The sequence below is a fragment of the Macaca thibetana genome, chromosome 5 (assembly GCF_024542745.1).
Source record: "Macaca thibetana thibetana isolate TM-01 chromosome 5, ASM2454274v1, whole genome shotgun sequence".
Classification (NCBI taxonomy): Eukaryota; Metazoa; Chordata; class Mammalia; order Primates; family Cercopithecidae; genus Macaca; species Macaca thibetana.
Window position 1 is genome coordinate 34,474,318 of NC_065582.1, and position 16,566 is coordinate 34,490,883.

General features: G+C 33.3%; 1 protein-coding gene across 2 annotated transcripts in view; it reads left to right on the plus strand.

Annotated features, from left to right (window-relative positions):
• The window catches only part of MAP9 (microtubule associated protein 9), a 37,619-nt gene extending 21,302 nt beyond the window's left edge, over positions 1–16,317 (plus strand). For both annotated transcript variants that reach the window (XM_050791271.1, XM_050791272.1), the window contains exons 10-14: positions 179–268; positions 2,099–2,260; positions 2,382–2,527; positions 2,709–2,841; positions 8,256–16,317. In XM_050791271.1, coding sequence (XP_050647228.1) covers positions 179–268; positions 2,099–2,260; positions 2,382–2,527; positions 2,709–2,841; positions 8,256–8,378 — 654 coding nt within the window. In that variant the 3' untranslated portion in view covers positions 8,379–16,317. The remainder of the gene's footprint in view (positions 1–178; positions 269–2,098; positions 2,261–2,381; positions 2,528–2,708; positions 2,842–8,255) is intronic.
• Positions 16,318–16,566: the final 249 nt, after the last annotated feature.

Consider the following 16,566-nt stretch of genomic DNA (forward strand, 5'->3'; position numbering starts at 1 on the left):
AAAAGATTTTATTAATTTATTCACAATTCTAAAAAAGATCGTTTTTTGTCTTTTTTAAAGTAGAATAGTATACTTTAGAAAATTGTACATGTGAATTTCAGAGAAAATGTTAATATAAAGAATTCTAATTCATTTAAGAAATTTTAAATATTATATAACCTTTTTCTTGTTCTCATAGGAGTGGTTAGAAAAGAAAAATGTATATTTACATGAAATGCACAGAATAAAAAGAATTGAAAGTGAAAACTTAAGGATCCAAAATGAACAGGTATTCTGACATATAGAAGTAAAAATGTTTTGGATTTTTATTTCGGTGAAATATCCCTGAATATATAACTTTTCTAAATCAGCTTTTTAAATGGTAAAATAACTTGTATATTAAGGAATTGATTTCTTGTTTTATTTCTGTTTTACTTTATAGATTTTAGTTTGATATAACTGTTTTACATGAAAACAGATTTTAATTTTGTATATGTATAGGATAGCTTTGTTCCTGCTGATTATGAAGTTATTATTGTTTGTGAGCACCTAATTCACTCTTAAAAGTTGACTTCATTTAGAACTTAGCCAAGAAGGCCAGGCACTGTGGCTCACACCTGTAATCCTAGTACTTTGCGAGACCGAGGCAGACGGGATCCCTTGAGGTCTGGAGTTCAACACCAGCCTGGGCAATGTGGTGAAACCCCATCTCTCCTAAAAATACAAAAATTAGCCAGGCATGGTGGTGGGCACCTGTAATCCCAGCTACTCGGGAGGCTGGGGTGGGAGGATCACTTGAACCCAGGAGGTGGAGGTTGCAGTTAGCTGAGATCGTGCCAGTGTACTCCATCCTAGGTGACAGAGACTGTCTCAAAGAAAAAAAAAAGGCATAAGAAGATAAAGGATCATTAGACACTAGCTAGCCTTCAGTTTTCCTCTTTTCTCTCTTGAATTTTACTATACCACTTAGCCTATTACAATTTATTTTGATATAATTTGTTTAGTACAAATTATCAAGTCCAACCCCTCCCTGAGCTCTTGATTTTTGTATCCTTTCCCATCAACTGGAGGTGAACTTTTGTTCCTTTCTCTTCTGTACTGAGTCGCTTCCTCTAACTCCTGCTTAGAATACGCTCAGTTGTTTCCTATATTTTAAAGTCAAACTTCTGAAAAAAAAACTCCAGTGTGCTGTTCAATATTAAAATAGATTTAGAAGAAAAATATTTTCCAAAGTGAACAGCACGATAATGCATCAGTAGCGAAGGGAGCCGCCCTCCAGGGGGCGTGCCTGTCTATCTTGTTAACCAAGTTCATAGCAGTATGCTGCTGTGGTCAGTGCCATACCCCTTCTCATTTGATCTTCACAGCTCTGTGAGGTAGACAGTACTTTGACTTCTAAATTATGTTACCCCAGTATTAAGGTTTTATGTCATTTAATATTGAACAATAAAGCAAACATAGAATATTATGGGATTAGATTGAAGGAAATAAAATAATAACTTGCTATACAGTCTCCAACCTATTTTTCATTTGAGCACATACTTTCAACATTTGGAATACATTTGTATAGTAAGAACTTCATGTTTTGATACTATTCAAAATTAAGATTTAAACCAAAAATCTGCATCTTACTGCATGACTTGGCCAATTTGCCTTACTCTAACTTAGTTGATAAGCCCATAAGTTTACTGATTTTTTTCAAATATATTATTATGAAAATTTTACTATACCACTTAGCCTATTACAGTTTATTTTGACATAATTTGTTTAGAACACTTTCAAAAATAATAGTTGACATCTTTCTCATTAATAGGACAATATGTGATAAATGTTTTTAGAAAAGGACATTTTAAAATCAGTGAATAATTCAGATAACATTCTTTGTAAATTAACTTATCTAAGCCATTTTAAATAAATTACTTTGAAAGTTAACTTCTAAGTACAATGAATATCAGAGGATTAAAGATAAATGTATATGTGTATATTTATATCTAGCCATATTTGTCTAATATTTACATCTAGCCATATTTGTCTAATATTTATATCTAGCCATATTTGTCTCTCTCTCTATATATATATGTATATATGTATATCACTCTATTATTTTTTTCCAATGTAGAAAAGAGTTGCTAAAAGAGAAGAAGCATTAGCATCATTTGAAGCCTGGAAGGCTATGAAAGAAAAGGAAGCAAAGAAAATAGCTGCCAAGAAGAGGCTTGAAGAAAAAAACAAGAAGAAAACTGAAGAAGAAAATGCTGCAAGAAAAGGAGAAGCACTACAGGTATTCGGGAGCTTTGCACATCTTAATTATTTTAAAACATTTGAAATTCAAATTAATGATTAATGTATTTTTATTTATTTTCAAATATTCACAGTAAGAAAATTATTCTGAACTTTTTCAGGCTTTTGAAAAATGGAAAGAGAAAAAGATGGAATATCTTAAAGAGAAAAATAGAAAGGAGAGAGAATATGAAAGAGCAAAGAAACAGAAAGAGGAGGAAACTGTTGCCGAGAAAAAGAAAGATAATTTAACTGCTGTTGAGAAATGGTAATCCCAAATCATACATATTTTGACATATTTTAAATTAATAACACTTCAGAATTTTATAAAATTTATTTACTTGAAATTTACTAATGCATTTCAATTTCATTACTGTCAAAGATGTACTAGGGAATCTTTATTATGTATTTTCCTTTAACTGTCCAGTGTTGTATACTATCCTCTGTAGGAATGAGAAAAAAGAAGCTTTTTTCAAGCAAAAGGAAAAAGAAAAAATAAATGAGAAAAGAAAGGAAGAACTGAAAAGAGCTGAGAAAAAAGATAAAGATAAACAAGCTATTGATGAATATGAAAAATGGCTGGTAGGTATTATTTGTCAATGCGCTTGAGTCTTTTTCATCTACCTTTTATGTCTTTTCTGTCCCTAATTCTATTGTGCCAGACCTACTGATTATTTCTACCTGGAATCTGCTTTGTTGAATTCAAGCTCTCCTCCTGCATATAGCATATTTTCTTTGATTTAGTCATTTCTATTAATGTTTCTACTATTCGCTCAAACACCTAGGCTTAAAACTTGTTAAAGTCTTCTTCCTTACCTGCATCCCCACATTTACCATTTACTATTGATGCCCATTCTTCCTTTGCTGTGATTCTCACATCTAACATCATAGAAAGAAGAAAAGTATACTATCGGGGCTACTACTTGGTGGAACTTGGTCATAACAAAAAGTAACACTGAATTTAATAGTGAGAAAATTAGTCCATCTTTTATTCTCTTTTGATATTTCTGATGACCTCAAGGAGAATCTCTTATTTAGGTGTTTTTAATGAGAGAGCGGGTTTGAGATTTAGGAGGAGCAATAGCTAGCTGAACCAGATGTATGTATATATTTGATTTCACTTAATCTTTATAAAAGTTACTTTTTGTTGATGTCAAGCAAAATGTTACTTTCCATTTTAGAATATCAATATAAATATGCATTTTTGTCAATTTTTATATAAGTAATATATTGTGAATAAATACATAAGTAGGTAACACATTCATATGAATAATTAACATATTCATTTGATTCAGCAACCAAAAAGTATAACATTTTTGCACTGGAAGTCTATCCAGTCAGGTTTCTTATCAAACTTTAAAACAACTCATACCAATCGACTAGTTAAAAAAAATCATCCAGGTTATTTTTGATTTGCATTTCTCTCATTAGAATTGAGCTCGAAATATCTTTTCATTTGTATACAAGCCATTTATCTATTATTTTCTCTGTAAATTGTCATTTCATAGACTTTGTACACTTTTCCGTTAGATTGTTGGGTTTTTTTCTTACTGATTTCTAGAACCTTTTGTTTTGTACTAAGGAAATTAACCTATCATTTTTTTATATGAGTTTCAAATATTTTTCCCCACCATACTGTTGGTTTCCCAACTTTCCTTAGGTGTCAAATTTATCAGTCTTTTTTTTTTTTTTTTTTTTTTTTTTTGGCTATTGATTTTCAAGCATAGTTGAAAAGACCTCCACAATTTGAGGTTAAACAAAATTCTCTTATTTTTCTTTTAACAACTTTGTGACTTTAATACCTTAATGTTTTAAAATTTATTCTACTTAGAATTTACCCTGATAATGGTGGGAAATATGATTTTAACTTTAGTTTTTCCAAATGTATCCTTTATAAAGTAGCCCATTTTTACCCATTGATTTGAGGTGCTGCTTTTATTATATGATACCTTCTCATATTTTCGGGTCTGTTTCTTAACTTTCTGTTCCATTGGTCAGTCTTGTGATTCCAGTGCCACACTTCATTATTAGACTTGATATTTCTAAATATCTGCTTGGATTCATCTCCCTTTATAGTTCCGTTTTCACAGTCTTTTTGACAAGTCTTGTTTATTTTTTTTCTATAAACTTAAGAATCTGCAGCAGTTAGAAAGGCACATCAGACATCATTTAAAAATGAGCTATTTAAAGATAGGATAAAAAGATAAAACAATAATATACTTAAGAAACATGCCAGACCAACATAAAGAAAATTGTAGAACTCTCCTGAACAACACAAATGAAGACTTGAGAAAATGGATCAGAATTGCCTGTGCATAGAAACACACTTACAATGATGTTATAAAGATGTCAGCTCTCTCTGAAGTAATTTAATGCACTCGTAACAAAAGCCAACAGGATTTACTCTGTGTGTTGACTTTAGTACTGCTATATGCTAATTCTGTGCAGAGAAATAATAATAAGGTAATCAAAATTGGTTCAATTTTGAATGAAAAAGGTAGTGTTTCTTGATGATTTCCTTAAGTTAAACTTTTAAATAAAGCTATGTTCCAAAAAACATTTTAAAGTCCACTTATATTAAGAAGATATATACTGACCGCTGGAATCAATTAGGGAAATTAAATGTAAATGTTTGAGTTTTCCATTTTAATTTTGTATTTTCATGAAAATGAAATAGAATTGCCTTAATAAGTCACATTTAGGTACACTATTTTTAATTATAGTACTTAATTACATTGTCATTCTCATCAGTCCTCTGAAGAACAAGATTTCCTTAAAGACCAAAGACAAAATAACATGATATCTAGTAAAATGTCTGCAAATATAGTACACCTATAAACACATAAATATACATGTTACAGATCCATTCTGCTTCTTACCAAATTCTTATTGAAATTTGTTTGCAGATAGAACAGAAAAATTGTCCCTATATCGAAGTCTAATGACTTCAATTTTCATGTAAAATAACATCTCAAGCTTTTTATATACAAACTAGTCTGCACAGTAAGCATTTGGTGCATAGTTGTTTTAGGGGAGAGTTATAGCCAAAGATCAGGTAAGACTAAAATATTTTTCTTGCCAATTCCCAGCTTAATTCTCATTACCTTTAGTAAGAAAATGAGCAAAAAGCTCAGTTTTCCACAGGTGAATGTCAGAAGGACTTTTTAACAAGGTTCTTTTAATTACTATGAAGGTAACTATTGATTCTTGTGAATTGATATTACAGTTAATATAATTGTCTATTAGCTACCCTGACCAGCTCCCGCTAGTAAGATGAAGCATATTTCAAGTTACTGTCCCCCCATGTTAAGTGGAATTAGAAAAAGAGATTTATTCAGTCAATCTCTGTGGACACAGTCTGGTCACTGCTTTTCTTCCGCCTAGCTAGATGGTCTGCCTCTCTCTAAAATATTAAAATGATTGAAGATGATCTAATGACAGCTTTGGTTTTCACAATTAAAATTCTGAAAGGAAGTTCCCTCTTTGCCTTAATAGAAATAGCAAGCAAACAAACATGCAAACATTCTTATGACATGGAACGAGGATATGGATGTTAAGATTGAGAAGAAAACAAACCTCCCACTTAACTTTGTTATATGTGAATGGAAACCTTGTGCTGTACTGCCATATTATGCTTGTGGCACTTATATACATATACTGATGAAAAGATACATACATACCTAATCATTTTCCATAATGCCTCTCCTCCCAAGCCATCAACCTACAGAGGCAGGTTTCACTAAGGGTTTTCCTGCTCCTTGAGGAATATGAGAAAAATACCACGATGAAGAAACCACCAAACCTTATAGTGTTAGCAGAGACATAAAGAAATAGACAATCCAAGTTGTAAGATGGAAAGACCAGATCCTACTAATATTTCAAGTATACCTAGATAAATATTTAGATTTCATATTAATATGCAGATACTCAGTTACTTCTTTGATGGGAGGACGTGCAGGGAAATGAAATGATTCTCAAATTCATCTGTAGAATAAAAATATGGGAGATAATATTTTGAGAATAATGTGAAGTAGGACTATCCCTATCAAGCAATAAAATATAAATATACCATTCCACTTCTGTGAATCATCATTCTTTCTACTGTTCTCAATTGTTCCCGTCATGTTCCAGGATATATAATCTTCAAGAAAAATACACTCTCTGAACTCTGCATTTCCCTCTGTCTGTGGGCCCACTTTTGTCTGCTTTTCTTTATAGTGAAACATCTAGAAAGTTTTGCTTATACTTCCTTAGTTCCTCATATCTTTTTCATTCACTTCCCACTTCAGTTTTGTCTTTGTCCTCATCGCTACACCAAAATCACACTTTGAAAGTTACAGGTTTGCATCTACACGGTCTATTGTGTGTTTCTGTCCTGTTTCAGAATATCTCAGCATTCTACACTGTTGATTTCTTCCTCCTACAGCTGTCACCTCCTTTGGCTGTCATGCTCCCCTGATGTTCTCCTCACTTCTCTGCCTGGCTTCTGTGTCATTCGTTGAATTGTTTTACCTAAGTTCTGCATGTTACCACGGCCTGCCAAGGCCCATATGATCTTAGTCCTCATCCATCTCTTTCTCACCTTGTGCCCCATTTCCATTTCTTGTCTCCTGCCTCTTGGCAAGCCTTAGTCGCAGTAGATCTTTTTTGTTTCCTCCCACATCACAAATTTTTTTCCCACTCTCAGAGCCCTCACTACTACTGTTTGCTTTGCTTGCAAAGCTCTTCCCCAATATTTATCACGAATGGCTTCTCTTATCCATCATTTCACACTTCAAAGGGACTTTCCCTGAGCCCATTTTTTGTTAAAAGTAAATACTCTTTTCTGTTCCTTCTCATAGTTTCAAAACACGTTTCCTAGAAATTGACACAACTTGGAATTATCCGTTGTTTATTTTCTTGTTTGTTTCTGTCCATTTTGAAAGTTGCCTGGGGGACAGAGACAATATCTGTGTGTTGGGATTTTAAAAAAATTTTTTATTTGCAATTGACACATAAAAAGTGTACATATTTATGGGATATAGTGTGATGTTTCCATCTACGTATACATTGTGTAATGATCAAAAATGACTCACAAAGGTAGGCAAAATGTTTGATGCAAAGATAACATTAATATTTTTTATATGAAAGTACACAAATTGCTAAAAATTAAAGGCACTGATACCATACATTTAAATGGCCAAATAATTGAGCAGAAAATTTACAAAAGGGCTAAAGAAATGTTTGAAAATGTGCTCAAGTTCAATAATAAAGAAACATGAGGCAGATTTTTTAACTATTTGTAAAAAATTTGAAGTATCTCATACTGTCATGACATATTAAAACTTTGCACCCAGTAAATTTACTTCTGAGAATTTGTTCTCACAAAGTCATCACCAACTTATAATAGTTATTATCTTTGAGTTACAATAGTAGGTCTGTTTTTCTATTTTATACAATTCTTTTTTAATGTTCTCACTTTTATAGTTTAAAATATTAAGTGATATTAATACCTGTTGATATACTTACAAATTGGCAATGTTTCCTGGCTGTTTTTTTTCTTGTTTCCATTTTTTGTTTGTTTTTCTTGAGACAGAGTCTCACTCTGTTGCCCAGGCTGGAGTGCAGTGGTGCGATCTTAGCTCACTGCAACCTCCACCTCCCTGGCTCAAGCAATCTTCCCACCTTAGCCTCCTAAGTAGCTGAGACTATAGGTGTGTGCCACCACACCTGGCTAATTTTTGTATTGTTTTGTAGAGATGATGTTTCACCATGTTTCCCAGGCTGGTCTCGAACTCCCAGGCTCAAACGATCCACCCACCTCAGTCTCCTGAAGTGCTGGGATTACTGGTGTGAGCCACCATGCCCGGCCCTACCTGTTATTTCTTTATGATCTGTTAAACTAGGAAGTGATATGTAAATATCCTATAATGGATTATTTTCTTCAGCAAGCAACCTGATTTGAAAATAATATTCATATATGTACATAAATGTATAGTGTTCTATTTTCTCTTTAGGAAAATAAGGAAAGGCAAGAAAGAATTGAACGAAAACAGAAGAAACGTCATTCCTTTCTTGAAAGTGAGGCACTTCCTCCGTGGAGCCCTCCAAGCAGAACTGTGTTCACAAAAGTGTTTTGATAATTCTAGTTCTTACATTATTTAGTTGTTTATCGGTTTGCCAATATTTGCCATAGATTTAAAAACATTCAATTATTTATAGTTAGAGGAATATATTTTAATTAAATGCCAGACACTCCTGCTGACAATGAGAGAGATACTTTGGAATGTAATCAGTGAAAGCATTTTTTTGAACTGTAAACTGCCTCAAATGAAGATCTAATAATCAGATTGTTTTTACCATTAAGATACATAAAGTTTTATCATGTCCTGATAATTCTTACAGTGGAGTGATTCATGATCTTTTTCATTAAGCTCTGTGTGTTAAGTATATTTAATTTCAGTAATAGAAATTATTCCATTTGTGGATGATTGTGAATCTAGATTCAGGTTTTTAAATGAATGGTCGCTGGGAAGTGCACATATATTATTCCTTCTGAAACTGATGTTTAGCTCAAAGCAGTTGCATTTGTACTGTGCAAGTTAGATTTTGATCAGTTGAGGCAGTAGTTCAGTAGAACTCTAATCATCAAGGCTTTTTATTTAAGAACTGCCTTATGTTTTAATATGAGTGTACTTTATCTGTTCCAGGCTTATGTGACAATCATAGGCACTTTATAATGAGTCCACCTCTGAAATTTTTCTTTTTGAATTCTATCTCACTGTATTATTTCAGTGATACCAAAAGATATCAATGTCACAGTAGTGATATACTTATGCATTAGTTATGGAAATTCCACAGGAGTTCAAGGTCATTATCACTATAATTATTTTCCAGACTAAAGCCATAAAGGTGATTTAGGCAATTATTGTCATCTTAGCTAGTCCAGTTTTATAGCTTATATTCCGAAGACAGCTGTATGGGAAGGTAAATATGTTGACAATGTCCACAAAGCCTTTATTTATTTATTTATTTATTTGATCTCTGCGTGTCCTTGTAGTCATTGGTCTCATACTTGACCTGGTCCTCTGGTTTAAGACAGACCAAGTATATGCTCTCGGAGTTGAAATGCAGCATTAGTCAATAATGCAATGCAGAGATGATGGATGGGAATACACAGTTCCTATTTATTGAGCATCTAATATATAATCTCTACTGTATCTTTACAAATGTATTTAACATCTTTACAACAACTTTTCAGGGTAGGTGTTATTAGCTTCATCTTACAGATAAAAATACTGATGCTCAGATAACCCAAGTAATTTGCCATCCATCTGGAGTGTGCCTGAACTGGGATCAAACGGGATTCAGTCTGTCTGACTGAATCTGCCTCCTTCTGAAATCTCTGTGCTCTTTTTCACACTTCTCTGTAGCCTCAGAGACAGCTAAGTTCTGTCAAGACCTCTGCATAGTATCAACGTTACAAACACGTTTTAACTTTTAGAGCCTAAAATCATGTATTGTTATCCAAACATGATCTTTCTCTATAGAAATAGCTGCTTGTTGTTAGAGATGGTGGACGTCATTAAGTCTGTCAAGTGAAATAAAAATCCATAAGATTTCATGAGTTACTCAGGCATCTTATAACTACTATCAGAATATCAGAAACCTCAGCACGTTATGTGACAAAGGCTTTGAGATGGTCACTCCAGACGTTTCACGCACTGAGCATCAGCCTTCTTGCTGCATTGCATGTGCAAGATAAGATGTCATAGGCGGCTTTGTAAGATTGTATCAGTGCTATAGACAATTAAGAGAAATTTCATAGATAAAACTAGAACCCTTTCAATATGGCCAGAACTATAATACTTTCTGAAATTGATCTAATTATCAGCAATATGTAGTATCAGCATGGAACTTAGGACCTCTCTTACTCATTCCTCTGTCCCCCATAGTTCCAAACACAGTGCCTGCCAAAATAGATTTAGTGTTTATTGTATTATCTATTTAGAGCTAAAAAGATATTTACAAATTCCAGGGAAGTAAAAGGAAAAAAATTGAAAAAGGTACAGCTACTTTTGGGGATGTGAGATCATGAATGTGTATCTTACAGATTTCACATTATTTACTTTCCAATTATTTTCTTCTATATTATCATATTTAGTGGCTAACCGTTACTACCTCTTAGGTTGTTGTGAGAACTGAATTAATTAATGTAAAGTATTTGACACATAATAAGGACTTAAAGGTTCATTGTTGTCATTATTGATTTACTGTCATGAGCCCTACATTTCCCCATTTCATGAGTGTAAGAACATTAACATAGATAGGATTAATAATGGTTATTTGACATTACACATTTTTAGCAAGAAGAAATTTCTGTCTTGTTGGCCAGTCCAGGCTGTATCACTAAAAAAAATACAGAGAGATTACATTTATTGATTTGTGTATGTTGAACCAGCCTCATCCCAGGGATGAAGCCCACTTGATCATGGTGGATAAGCTTTTTGATATGCGGCTACATTCGGTTTGCCAGTATTTTATTGAGAATTTTTGCATCGATGTTCATCAGGGATATTGGTCTAAAATTCTCTTTTTTTGTTGTGTCTCTGCCAGGCTTTGGTATCAGGATGATGCTGACCTCATAAAATGAGTTAGGGAGGATTCCCTCTTTTTCTGTTGATTGGGGTAGTTTCAGAAGGAATGGTACCAGCTCCTCCTTGTACCTCTGGTAGAATTCGGCTGTGAATCCATCTGGTCCTGGACTTTTTTTGGTTGGTAGGCTATTAATTATTGCCTCAATTTCAGAGCCTGTTATTGGTCTATTCGGGGATTCAACTTCTTCCTGGTTTAGTCTTGGGAAGATGTATGTGTCCAGGAATTTATACATTTCTTCTAGACTTTCTAGCTTATTTGCATAGAGGTGTTTATAGTATTCTCTGATGGTAGTTTATATTTCTGTGGGATTGGTTGTGAGATCCCCTTTATCATTTTTTATTGCGTCTGTTTGATTCTTCTCTCTTCTTTATTAATCTTGCTAGCGGTCTATCGATGTGGTTGATCTTTTCAAAAAACCAGCTCCTGGATTCATTGATTTTTTGAAGGGTTTTTTGTGTCTCTATCTCCTTCAGTTCTGCTCTGATCTTAGTTATTTCTTGCCTTCTGCTAGCTCTTGAATGTGTTTGCTCTTGCTTCTCTAGTTCTTTCAATTGTGATGTTAGGGTGTCAATTTTGATCTTTCCTGCTTTCTCTTGTGGGCATTTAGTGCTATAAATTTCCCTCTACACGCTGCTTTAAATGTGTCCCAGAGATTCTAGTATGTTGTGTCTTTGTTCTCATTGGTTTCAGAGAACATCTTTATTTCTGCCTTCATTTCGTTATGTACCCAGTAGTCATTCAGGAGCAGGTTGTTCAGTTTCTATGTAGTTGAGTGGTTTTGACCGAGTTTCTTAATCCTGAGTTCTAGTTTGATTGCACTGTGGTCTGAGAGACAGTTTGTTATCATTTCTGTTCTTTTACATTTGCTGAGGAGTGCTTTACTTCCAACTATGTGGTCAATTTTGGAATAAGTGTGATGTGATGCTGAGAAGAATGTATATTCTGTTGATTTGGGGTGGAGAGTTCTGTAGATGTCTATTAGGTCTGCTTGGTGCAGAGCTGAGTTCAATTCCTGGATATCCTTGTTAACTTTCTGTCTCGTTGATCTGTCTAATGTTGACAGTGGGGTGTTAAAGTCTCCCATTATTATTGTTTGGGAGTGTAAGTCTCTTTGTAGGTCTCTAAGGACTTGCTTTATGAAGCTGGGTGCTCCTGTGTTGGGTGCATATATATTTAGGATAGTTAGCTCCTCTTGATGAATTGATGCCTTTACCATTATGTAATGGCCTTCTTTGTCTCTTTTGATCTTTGTTGGTTTAAAGTCTGTTTTATCAGAGACTAGGATTGCAACGCCTGCCTTTTTTTGTTCTCCATTTGCTTGGTAGATCTTCCTCCATTCCTTTATTTTGAGCCTATGTGTGTCTCTGCACGTGAGAGGGGTCTCCTGAATACAGCACACTGATGGGTCTTGACTCTTTAACCAATTTTCCAGTCTGTGTCTTTTAATTGGAGCATTTAGTCCATTTACATTTAAGGTTAATATTGTTATGTGTGAATTTGATCCTATCATTATTATGTTAGCTGGTTATTTTGCTCATTAGTTGATGCAGTTTCTTCCTAGCATCAATGGTCTTTACAATTTGGCATGTTTTTGCGGTGGCTGGTACCAGTTGTTCCTTTCCATGTTTAGTGCTTCCTTCAGGAGCTCTTGTAGGGCAGGCCTGGTGGTGACAAAATCTCTCTTGGTAAAAAATTTTTGCAATCTACTCATCTGACAAAGGGCTAATATTTAGAATCTACGAAGAACTCAAATTTACAAGGAAAAAACAACCCCATCAAAAAGTGGGCAAAGGATATGAACAGACACTTCTCAAAAGAAGATATTTATACAGCCAATAGACACATGAAAAAATGCTCATCATCATTGGCCATCAGAGAAATGCAAATGAAAACCACAATGAGATACCATCTCACACCAGTTAGAATGGCAGTCATTAAAAAGTCAGGACAAAACAGGTGCTGGAGAGGATGTGGAGAAATAGGAGCACTTTTACACTGTTGGTGGGACTGTAAACTGGTTCAACCATTGCGGAAGACAGTGTGGTGATTCCTCAAGGATCTAGAACTAGAAATACCACTGGACCCAGCCATCCCATTACTGGGTATATACCCAAAGGATTATAAATCATGCTGCTATAAAGACACATGCACACGTATGTTTATTGCAGCATTATTCACAATAGCAAAGACTTGGAACCAACCCAAATGTCCATCAATGATAGACTGGATTAAGAAAATGTGGCACATACACACCATGGAATACTATGCAGCCTTAAAAAAGGATGAGTTCATGTTCTTGGTAGGGACATGGATGCAGCTGGAAACCATCATTCTCAGCAAACTATTTCAGGGACCAAAAACCAAACACTGCACGTTCTCACTCATAGGTGGCAATTGAACAATGAGAACACTTGGACACAGGAAGGGGAACATCACACATTGGGGTCAGTCATGGGGTGTGGGGAGGGGGAAGGAATAGCATTAGGAGATATACCTAATGTAAATGACAAGTTAATGGGTGCAGCACACCAACGTGGCACATGTATACATATGTAACAAGCCTGCACATTGTACACATGTACCCTAGAACTTAATGTATAATAAAAGTATTTTATATATATATATATGTGTATATATATATATAGAGAGAGAGAGAGAAAGAGATGCCTTGTATTCTAAAAAGAACGCTAAGTAAGTATTAATTTCTTAGGCTTGCTTCCGAGGTAGGATGAGGTATTTGCATAGACCCAACAAGTCATTCCCTTCAAATTTTTTTTGTCTTACTATGATAAATAACATACTATTTCCTGTTTACAGCAACCTGTGATGAAATTAACTAGTTGAATAAAATCACCTCTTCTAGCACAAATAAAGCTGTGTTTGGGAAGGTGGGTGAAAATACAGTACTATTGTTTACTTCCTAAGATCCAAGGGAGAGAATCAAGCTTGATAATATTCTCTTGAATATATTTACTTATTTAAAAGGTATGATTTTCTCATATTTCCTTAGGAAGTATGTCATCTCAATATAGATATTTACTCATTAGGTTTACATTAATTTGTATTATAAAGGAATGATTAATTCAAATTAAGGACATTAAAAGTATATAGACTTTCATATAAAAGTTCTGGTTTTATAAATCACATTGGTCACTTAAAGAATGCAGAGATCTCAAAGTAAGGAAAACACATTTTATGAATATTTTAAAACATTACTTAAAAGTTTCCTTAGAAAGCACATTTGTGGATAAATTTAAATATTAATACTAAAAAATAAAGTAGTAAACAGAATTTAAGTTTCATAATAATGAAGAAAGTGGTAATGCTATATAACTTAAAAGATGCAATATGGCATTTTAGATCAAGAGGTTAAAGTTTTCTTAATGAAAGAAAGTAACTATTTATGGGATAAAAACATTCCAGTGGTTAGTATTTGCCTCATACTTCAAAAATGTTAATCCATTTATTGTTTAAAGTTATACTGAAACTGATATTTTCACTGTTGCCAAAGCAGTACCTGACAGTAGATAGGTATCCACAGTCTTATGTTCCTTAGAATTATAGAACTATGCCTCTGAAAGGGGTTTTAATACTTTAGTAAACCTGGCCTAAACTCTTTTATTTCTAAGTTGAAGAAACTGATTGTCAAGTACTTTTGACTTGTCCAATCTCCTACAACTAACTACAGTACATTTAGAGTTAGATCTCAGTATCAAGTGTCCCAATTGTATTCTGCTCACCATTCCACAATTTCAATATTGATAAAACTTCCACACTAACTTTTGAACTGTGGTTATTATTAATTTCATTGATTCATGTCCTCTTATTTATTTCCTTATTCCTCCACTGCCTTCTTCATAACTGTCCACCAGATCAAAGCTATTTGGGTACCTACACTATCATTTAAAGTAAGGGGAAATAATGAAGTTCCTTAAATTCTGTGTCATGGACTAAGATACAATAAAGAAAAGGAATTTCACAAAGTAGGGGAAATTACATGTTAGTCTTAATCATTCCTAAGAAAAAACTAGTAAAAGAAACTTAGATTTCCCTAATTTAATCTTGACTCCAATTTCAATAGTGCTATATAAAAAGGTATTTAAACCCATATGCTTCCTTTTACATAAAACAAAGGTATCAACTTTCCTAGTTTGCATTTACACTGGCTAATAGGATAATAAAATGCTGTGTAAATGTTAAACTGGAGCCTTCTCTGAGTTATTTTTACTTTAAAATTTCATGTGATTATGCCATTTTGTATATGTATATTACATGTAATTGTATAATGTTAATTTAGGTAGGCAAAATTCTTGGTATTGAATTTAGGGTGTCTTAAAAATTATTAAGAATATATTAATGTCTGCTTTTTGGTAGTATGTTTTCATGTAATGTTTAATGTATTAAAATCAACCATTCAAGATTTATTTTATTGGGTGACACTATTGACTGTGTTCCAAAATGCCCATAGTGTTAGGAAATGTGGTGTGAGTTTTATTTGTGGGCTAAGGATGAAACAATCGTATTATGCTAATATACCTTTTATTATAAATGACTAAAAATTTGGATATAAAACTGATGTTTTACTACACAGATTAGAGATAGATAATATAATTATATAATTATTAAATAATTAGAAAATGCAAATAAGCAAAAGTCACCCATGTTCCCAGTTCTCATCTCCCAAAGATAATTATAACTAACATATTATTGTGTACTCTTCCCATTAATTCGTTTCTAGTGTACTTTCTCCTGTAGCCGAAATTAAGCTGAGAAAAAAGAGATTGCTCCTCCCTCCTCTTTCTCTCTCCCACTCTGTCTCTCTCCTGTGCTATCTGTGTGTATATACAAATATGTATGCATATATATATAATGTACAAAATATATATAAAATACAAATACTAATGTGCATATTTTCAAACATACACATATTTTTTATTATTTTAAATAAGAATGAGATCAGACTACATATTTGGTAGCCAGATTTTTTTCACTCAGTGATATATCATGAACATATTTCCATGCTAATATAATTTTCTAATAATTTTAGATGCTGTAACTACAATTTAATTGTTATTGGGCAATTTGTTGCTTAACAAATGGTAAAGCTTTACAAATGATAAATAATATGATCATTATTCTTGTAGCCAATATCATTATTAGAAATGATGAACCTCATTAAAGCTATAAAATTAAATAAGAATTTATAAATATAAGGAGTTATTCAGACATCTTGTATCTAGTATTACAGTGTCAGAAAACTCAGCAGGTTATATGACAGACTTTGAGATAGTCACTCAGAAGTTTTCACATGCAGGATTAACCTTGCTGCAGTTCATGTGCAAGATTTAAAAAGATGTCATGGATCACTTTGTAATGTCATATCATTGCTGTTGATAAATAAAGGAAATGTTATAAATAAAACTAGATGCCTTTTTATATTTCCAGAACTACAAGACATAGGATGTGAGTTGTTTAATGGGCATAGAATTTCAGTTTTTGCAGGATGGAGAGAGTTCTGGAGATCACTTGCATGTCAGTGAGAATGTATGTAACACTACTGAACCCTACACTTAAAAATGGTTAAGATAGTAAATTTTACATATATTTGGCCACAGTTTCAAAACCACAAAGCAATAATAATAATGCTTACTTGCTCATATAAGAGGGATA